Genomic DNA, 9,248 nt, shown 5'->3' on the forward strand with positions numbered 1-9,248 from the left:
CGTAAGGCGCTACAGAGGGTAGTGCGTACGGCCTAGTACATCACTGGGGCAAAGCTTCCTGCCATACAGGACCTATATTCTAGGCGGTGTCAGAGGAAGGCCCAAAAAATGGTAAAAGACGCCAGTCACTCAAGTCATGTACTGTTATCTCTGCTACCGCACGGCAAGCAGTACCGGAGCGCCAGGTCTAGGACCAAAAGGCTCCATAACAGCTTCTACCCCCAAGACATAAGACTGCTGAATAATTAATCAAATGGCCACCCGGACAATTTACATTGACACCCCCCCCCCCCCCCCCCCCCCCCTCTACCAACTGAGCTACACGGGACTTCATCTTGACTAACCTGTACCCCCGCACATTGACTCGGTACCGGTACCCCCTGTGTATAGCCTTATTATTGTTATTTTATTGTGTTTCTTTTTTTTTTCTTTATATATTTTTTTCTTTAGTTTATTTAGTAAATAATTTCTTAGGTCTTTCTTGAACTGCATTGTTGGTTAAGGGCTTGTATGTAAGCATTTCACTGTTCACCTGTTGTATTTGGCGCATGTGACAAATAAAATTGTATTTTATTTTATTTTATTTGAAATACATCAAACCTCTGTGAGACGTTTTGGAAATGTATGTTACAATATCCAAAGACCAAAGGGAACTGTCCGTGTCCATTTAAAATGCCACTATTCATCCATCTATAATAATTTCACATTATCCCCATCTATTTCATTCAACTTGATTACCAATTGATGTCTTTCATTTGTTCTTCATTTTCTATATGACCACTTTAGATTCTATTCCTCTAGTTCAGGGATGGGCAACTTTGATAGGGGTGGGGGGCACTAAAAATCTGAACTCATCATGAGGGGCTGCAGTGGCTAGTGGGTCTGCATACCCACAGCCATACCCACAGCCATACCCACAGCCATACCCACAGCCATACCCACAGCCATACCCACATATGCAGTCAGAGCTGGCTCTAGCCTAAGTTACATTTTGTTGCCCCCCCCCCCCCTTTCTTGACAGCGGAGAGAAAAAATTGAAGTTTTAGAGTTTATTTCCTGCAATTCTACACATTTTGCCATGAGGCGTAGAAAATATATTGCAGTCTCAAAGCAAGTTTGCTGCAATTCTACACATTTTGCCATGGGGTGGAGAGATTTTGCAATTTTATAACTAAATTCATGCAATTCTAAAAATTAGCAGCTTTACAGTTAATTTCCTGCAATTCTACTCATTTTGCCATGGGGTAGCTAAGGCTGTAAGTGTGTGTTTCTTGTGTTTTATAACACAGTGGTCTTGTGTTGTACTGTGTTTTCCCTTAGCGATTACCTTTTGGAGGAAAGCCAGAGAACAGAGAGACTCCCACACAGTTCCGTTTTAGTAAAACAAAGAAAATGTTTATTCACAGCTTCCATTGAAAAGAAAATGTGCAACAGTATCACAGTTTCCTTCTTATTCCATTCAACCACACAGTCAGAGGAGGAGGGGGAGTGGCACATGGGGAGTGAGAAACAGAAATGCCCCGACACTCTCATCATTACCTGGTTGGGTTTGCATTTGATTTGACAGAGATGTACATTCAGCCATGCACCTGCTGTCGGGAGAGTGTGTGTGTGTTAGATCTGGAATCAAACAGCTGCGTCTTCTGCTTCCAGTGAAATCATCTTAGAGTCAGACTCATTAATATATGAGAGCTGCTTGAAATATGACAGCTTGCTAACCAGAGGGATTGTTAAATGCCTTTTAGCATGAGAGGTAACTGGCACACACACACATTAAAGGGATGACTGGGGCACTCCTTATCTGGTGCTGACTCGCAGCAGGTCACTGTCACTCTTTTGGACCGGATCAACCCAGCTGGACCCAGGCTTCAGTCACCATAATGGGCTATAGGTTCTCCCCAGTATACTGTCCTTCTGTGTGCATCTCACATTAACACATACAGAGAGACACACACTGTGGTCAAGAGGGGAACCACAGACTTAGAAACAAGAGGTAGAGACGGACTACTGAAGGGAAAGATTTCCATACATCTTTTCAAATCTCCTCAATCTTTACATACAGTACACTAATAAACATGATGGCGTTACTCATGGCAACAATCACCAATGGGAAAAAGAGAAAGAAAAACTAGAAAACCAGAAGAACGTTGAAGCATGGGCTTCATACAATAAAACTACACAGCAGTGTCATGTATGTAGCTATCTAGTGTCACAAGTGTATCACTACCTACAGAGTTAGTGTGAGATATTTACAGTGTGGTTGTTATTGATGGTGTTGACAGGAAAAATAGATGACATGTCAAATGTTGGAGATGGAGAGACGCCCTTGCTTTCACTCCCTTACTGGCACTCGGACCTAGCCTGCTGTCTGCTGTATGTCGTAACAACTCTTTTTAATCCTCTCACTCTCACACTCTCTCTCTTTTATCCTGTCTCTCGCTTGCCAGTATCCTTGAAACTCTTTTGATTTCTGTCCTATCCCTGTTACACACACGCTCACATCGTTTTCTTCACCCTTTACATCTATCCACCTCTCCTTTACCATCTCACTAATAGTTGTCTCACTACAGTATTTTTCCATAAGTATTCTTGTCTTCCTACTATTCCCTTTATGAGATGCCCTCAGCATTTTCTGTCTCTTGCTGCTGTTGCCCTGTAGGAGCAGCACTCTGGTGTCTCTGGTCTCTGAGGTGGACAGGTGAAAGTTGAAAGGTCAGTGACAAAGATGAAGCCAAAGGAAAGTGTTGCTTTTGAAAATATTGGTACGCAGTGGGTTGACAATGGTGAGCATTTGACGCCATACAAAATAGCCAGTGTCACAACGCCTGCGTTGTTTGCTGCGAATACAAACTAGTAGTTATGGTGATTAAATTCCTGAAAACAGAACCTGCTGCTGTGATGTCATCTCAGTGAAAAATGAGCTCAGCCCTATCAGCAGCAGCAGTGCCCTCCAATCAAATGGTGTCACACTGCATCTCACCTGTGCTCCTGAGAGCAGCTCCCTACAAACTGCCTGCTCCTGCATCAGTGTACCGCCCCCTGGGGGCCAGGGGGGAAACTGAAAGGAATCAAGATCCAGGTGTGTAGAGGAGAAAGAGAAAGGAGTTGGAGAAAAAGAGGAGCTAATAGGGCTGTTCAGCCAAAGAGAAGGTGGAGGGAGAAGGTTAGTACAGAAAGGGAGAGGAGAGGGAGGAAAGACTGAGTGGGGGAGAAGGAGGAGGAGGAGGAGGAGGGCAGGAGGACCGGGGTGTCGTAGCCGGGCGGGCACTCGAGCTCGAAGCAACGCACAGAGGCGTCTTCGTTCCCGTAGTTGGCCCAGTACTCCTCCTGGTCCACCTTGGGCAGGTTCACCTCCTCCTCCACCAGCTCGTACTTAGAGGAGAAGGAGGTGGAGGAAGGGTAGGAGGGCTGGTTGGGCTTGACCGAGGAGAAGGGGTGCGCCTTGACCGTTTCCGAGCTCTTCTGGAAGATTCCTTTGGACGAGGCCACGGGCTTGTGCTTGGAGAACCACCATCTTGTCTTGGTGCTGAAGGTGGTCGTGGTGGTGCCGGCCAGTGACCCGGGGTCGGGGAGGGGACAAAGGGCAAAGTCCATCTCTCGGAGGAAGCGCAGGTCCTGTCCGCGGCGGGGGGAGGGGGAGGTGCACATCAGCTCGGAGGAGGAGATGCGAGCTGTACGGAACCACTCCCACAGGGAGCGGGCCTCACAGCCGCAGGACCAGGGGTTCCCGTTGAGGCGGAGGAACTGGACTGCCACAGCATCTTTCATGGCCTGGCCTGGCAGCTCTGCCAGGGAGTTGTTGAACAGGTAGAGGATGGTCAGACGGCCCAGGTCACGGAAAGCACGGCGGTTCACCTGCCGGATTCGGTTGTCGTGGAGCAGGAGGCGGTCCAGGTTGACCAGGCCGCGAAACACGTTCTCGGACAGCGTGCGGATGCGGTTGCCATGCAGGAAGAGGTGGTTCAGGTTGACCAGGTCGGAGAAGAGGTCGTCCTGGATGAAGTGCAGCTCGTTCTCCTGCAGAGAGGGAGGACATTGTCTTGTTAGTGTGTGTGTGTGTGTGTGTGTGTGTGTGTGTGTGTGTGTGTGTGTGTGTGTGTGTGTGTGTTATATGAGTGTGTGTATCCATACCTGCAGGTAGAGGAACTGCAGGCTGTAGAGCTTGAGGAAGAGGTCGTGGGGGAGAGCGGCCAGCTTGCAGCGGTGCATGTGCAGGCTCTGCAACTTCTCCAGTCCACGGAACGCTCCACCCTCCAGTCGCCGTAGTAATGGGTTGTCACCAAGGTCCAGCTCTTCTAGAACCCTCAGGTTGCTGAAGGCTCCAGCCTCAATCAGTGTGATGTTATTGGAGTAGAGCCAGAGAACCTATAGGGGGAGGGGTTGAAAAGGGAAGAGGTATATAGGAAGGCATCGTTACAGAAATGAGCAAGGACACAGCTCCGATACGAACACACAGAGCTCAAATACTAAACAAAATACTACATTTAAATGCAAAACTATGCAATATCAATCCACAAACACAAACACAGCTCATTAAAAAATAACTTATGTACACACAAGCACACACATTCTAACCTGTGTCTCGAAGCCAAAAGAATCTGCTCTGAGCTCGGTGATGCGGTTGTTCTGCAGAAAGACGCGCTGGGAGTCGTAGGGCACTCCGGAGGGCACGGTGGTGAAGTTCTGAGACTGGCAGCTTACCGTCATAGGCGATGGGTAACACACACACAGCCTTGGACACGTCCCTGCCCCACTTTGCTTCACCGCCACCAACCACAGCACTAGCCATAGGGTGAGCCCACCTGAAACACACACACACACGGAGAGAGGCGCGATATGGATAAGTTTAACACACAGTCATAATTCGTGACAATATTTTCTCATTTTATCTTATTCACTCATCTCTTTAATTGTGGAGACATAGATTAAAATAATGGGACATTATAACAACTAGCAGATGCATTGTACAGTAAAGACAGCCAGAGAAAAAGGGATTGAAAAAGAAAGAAGGCAAGGGATGCAGCGCTGTTTTCAGCACTTGGAGCTGTCCAGTCTAGTGGTGCAGAAAGGACGCGGATATTACGCACAAGCCAAGATTTGCACAGGACTGCCATGATCTCAAGTCTGACTAATTGGCCAGTCGCACTCATTCATAATAAATGACATTATACAAATCACCCGCCTATTCATTTCTACCTGATCATGTTACATAAGCTAGTCAGCCCACCGGGCACAGACCAGTTCAACTTCTAGTTTCGATTTACATTTGGTTGAGTTGTCAACTGATGTGAATTCAACATGAAATCAACCAAAAATGTCACCATGTCATTGGATTTAGGTTAAAAGTTAGATGGGGAAAAAAAGAAATTCCCTTACATTGATGACTTTTTTCAAATCCAATCAGTTTTCCAAATTGATCCAATTTCATCACATATCTTTTTGTTGGTTAAAATGAGGAGGAAACAACGTTGATTCAACCTGTTTTTGCCCAGTGGGAGTACACGTTTATAATTCTGGTAACTTCATTCAACATGTATCCCAGACTAAATAGCTGAATGTGCGTAAAACCAATCTTCTTCTCTGGTTCGAAGTGCTATCAAGTTATATCACACGAGCCACACAAGTGCTAAACAAGATTTACCCTAGTAGCCTAAATTCACGAGCCAACTTCACAAAAAGGTTGGCTCATGAAGAGGTTACAGAGTATGGACAAGGTAAAATAAGGTAACCGGATCCGGATCGGTTTCTCTCTGCATGGATTATTCAGAGGCAGTTTGGCAAGCTCGGATAACGGGGCACAAAGCGAACATCGCATGGAAAAATTATCGCGTGCCCATTCAGCTTCCCCAGCAAATTTTCCAATGTCCTCACGTTGATTACCCGAACCCGGTAACGACATGGCTCGTTAACTCCACGCGCACGGGAACTGGAGAAGACTTGTTTAGTAGGTGCGCGCGTGTGCGCAACATTAACAATTTCCAAATTAGTTTTTGCTTATTAAATAAATATGACCTTAATTCCTTGTTTTGGCTTTGAATAATTTTCTCTCTTTACAAAGTTTTTACCAAATGTAGGCTACAACTGTGCATGGGTAAAAGTACACAACTGAACGAATGAACTACTGAGCTTTATAATGTTGAGGTGGATGGAGACTTAAAAGATTAGAGGTTTTAAGTGTCATCTTATTTGCAAGAGCCATATTTGTACTTCAGGAACTAAACAACTTCATTAAATAAGTGAATACAGTAGCCTAGAGGTGTATGCATGCAAGCACGGTCATACAGGTAGGCTAGCAGTTTACGCACCTAACTGTGAACGAAATCAACTGAGTAGTTCAGTACTTGAGACGTTCTTGTCTATTGATGTTCTGTATTATGTCATGTTTAAAAATTTTGTGTGGACTCCAGGAAGAGTACCTGCAGCTTCAGCAAAGCTATGGGGATCCTAATAAATAAAATAAAAATACATAAAACAGTGATTCACTGTAAATCATATCTTAAGACATCACCATCACCACCAACAACATCTAGTCTAAAACAAAAAAACTCATGATGGAGCCAAGCCTATAGCCTATGAACTGAAGTCAACTCACTTTTGAAGTTGTGGATATTGGCGCTCCGAGATCTCCGTGCAGTCGAGCAAGTTTCCATCTCGAACCAAAGCCGACAGCGAGTTAGCCTGAGCGCAGAGAAAGTGCCTGCTATCTCCGCTGAAGTTCAGCTCTGGTAACCGAGTCAGTGCGACTGAGTGAGTGACGAGCAGAATTCCCGTGATTGGGTTTATACTTGATGAGCTCGCGCCCACGGCTGTGGGCTGCGGCGGAATCTCTCATACCTCATTCTCGCGCAGGGGAGGGGATGTGGTGAATGAGAGAGTTGCTCAGAGGAGGACTGGAAAGGAGAGGACGGTCACGGTATGTGTATGCGTGCGTGCGTCGGGGGAGCTCGACACTGTGTGAGTTTGGATCACAGAGGGGGGTTGGAGGAGGATAAGCAGTTGGGAAAAGATACTTTGGCTTAAAAACAAATAACTTTTGCTCCTTTAAAGCGTCAATCTGTAGTTGCTACATCCATGTTTGGACTTATACATTTATGATATGTACCCATTGATTCTTGAATAATATAACTTATAAATGCCTCATGAGCTTAATTCAACTGTCGTACCCCATCAGAACCAAAAATATAAGCTTGTTTTTACTCCACCGTTTGTAAACAAAGCAAATATAAATAAACCCTGTATAGCCTGAAAACATGGCTAAAACGATCATTTTGATATCATGGTCATGGGTGATCAGTCCTTGCATCCATAGCTCTGTCAGTGAATTTGAGAGTGGTTACATTTCTCCAGGCCCATCATTCAGTTATTTTTTTTACAGAAACAGTGGTTGGGATTTTGCTTTGTTATTGTTTCAAATGCTGATTGCCGCTTTAATGCCTAAATCGCTCTGGATAAGAGCGTCTGCTAAATTACAAAAAAAATAAAAATAAAAATTCCCCACCTTCAATGGCTTGGAGATAATTAGTCTGAGAAATAGCATGCGATTGAGAATATTTTGAAGTATTTTGTCTTTACTTAAAGAGATAGAGTAGCCTACCTGTGAGAGGAGAGTGGGCATTATGAACGTCAACTACTATGCATGAATGAGGCCGTTAATTAGGCCTACCTCATCATCTCAAATGTACAGTATTTATCGTCGCTCTCTCTTCATCCAATAATAGTATGTATTGATCATGCGTGTGTTATAGGCCTACATCAAACATTCATAACCTTGGCACAATAGCCGATACCGTTTCAAGTATCCTACCCTGATGCGCCCTATAGGCACCGCAGCCCACAGACCGTTTTTCCCTTGGATTTGACCATCACTTTTCATCGACCTGAATAAATATGTTATTGTGTAAAAGGCTAGTTTAGGGATGGGCAAATTTGATGGGGGTGGGGGCCACAAAAAATCTGAACTCATCATGCGGGGCTGTAGTGGCTCGCGGTCTGCATACTCAATCCACACACGCATGCGTCAGAGCTGGCCCTGGCCTTTTGCTCCCACCTTGCCAGCAAAACATTTTCTTGACAGGGGAGAAACAAAATGTCCGTTTTAGAGTTCATTTCCTGCAACTGTAGGCCTACACATTTTGCCATGGGGCATTAAGAAAATATTGCTGTTTTAAAGCAAGTTTGCTGCAATTGTACACCTTTTTCCACAGGATGAAGATAAATGTTTGGTTACTACAAGTTTAGCTAGCTGGCTAGACTAATTTACCAATCTTAAAAATGTTAGCTGACATGGGCTAATTGAGTGACAGTCATTTTTTAAAACATTTTAGTCATTTAGCAGATGCTCATTTTTTTCATACTGGCCTCCCGTGGGAATCGATGAAAAAATGCTGGAAGAAACAAACATTTACAGCATATAAACTCAACATGATCAACAGGAATGACATTTACTCTCACAGGTGTCCAATAAGATCTATCTGAAAGCCACACCCCTAATAAGCCACACCTCCTAAAATTAATTTAAGGATTACATTCAAAAAGACCCAGCTGCTAGGTCAACCCAGCATGAAAGTAAAAAATACCCAATTGATGGTTAAATTAACCCATATTTGGGTAATCCCAACAACTCACCAGTTTGGGTTATTCATGCAACCCAACTGGCTGGGTCAAAATAACCCAGTGTGTATTCTGTCCAATATGTACCCAGCCTGTGTTACCAATGAACCCAAATTGGGTTGTTTTTAACCCAGCATTTTTTGGGGGAGTGTAGGATCGAATGGATCAGTCAGGTATTTGCTTGAGTTAGTTTTGGATTAGATTATTGATTTGTGAAATTACACCCAAATAAGAAAGTGTCCACAAGTAGGGCCTAACCTGAGTCCGGATCTCCATGGTGAAGGGACAGAACACTACTCAATGCGTGTGTGTTTGTGTGTTTGTCTGTTTGTGCGTGTGTGCACAGTCTGTGTGCTTTCTAAGGTACATTTCAGTGGGTGGAGTAGGGAGGTGGTTTGGTAGAGATTGTATGCAGCATGTGTGTGCATGTTAAGACATGTTTTGGGGGTGGGTTGAGTCAGAACTGAGTCCTCTCCCCCATGACTTGGGTCAAGGCTGTTCCATTTTCAGCAGCATGATGCACACAGTCTGTTCCTTATGGCAGCACAGAGGTAACAGCACAGAACAATAACAATGGCTACTCAGGAGAAGGTCAGCTCCACAAGCTGTGTAATAGCATATGACATCATTCATCTGCA

The 9,248-nt window shown here is 44.8% G+C and overlaps 1 protein-coding gene across 1 annotated transcript; it reads right to left on the reverse strand.

Annotated features, from left to right (window-relative positions):
• Nucleotides 1–3,100: 3,100 nt before the first annotated feature.
• LOC311107406 (reticulon-4 receptor-like 2) lies at nucleotides 3,101–6,665 on the reverse strand. Its single transcript, XM_084149893.1, has 4 exons — nucleotides 6,593–6,665; nucleotides 4,576–4,802; nucleotides 4,132–4,365; nucleotides 3,101–4,017 (listed from the first exon to the last, which is right to left on the reverse strand). Exons 1-4 carry the CDS (start codon nucleotides 6,648–6,650, stop codon nucleotides 3,136–3,138), a joined length of 1,401 nt encoding a protein of 466 aa, XP_084006019.1. The 5' UTR covers nucleotides 6,651–6,665; the 3' UTR covers nucleotides 3,101–3,135.
• Nucleotides 6,666–9,248: the final 2,583 nt, after the last annotated feature.

Source organism: Coregonus lavaretus (genome assembly GCF_964263955.1).
Source record: "Coregonus lavaretus genome assembly, chromosome: 32".
Taxonomy (NCBI): Eukaryota; Metazoa; Chordata; class Actinopteri; order Salmoniformes; family Salmonidae; genus Coregonus; species Coregonus lavaretus.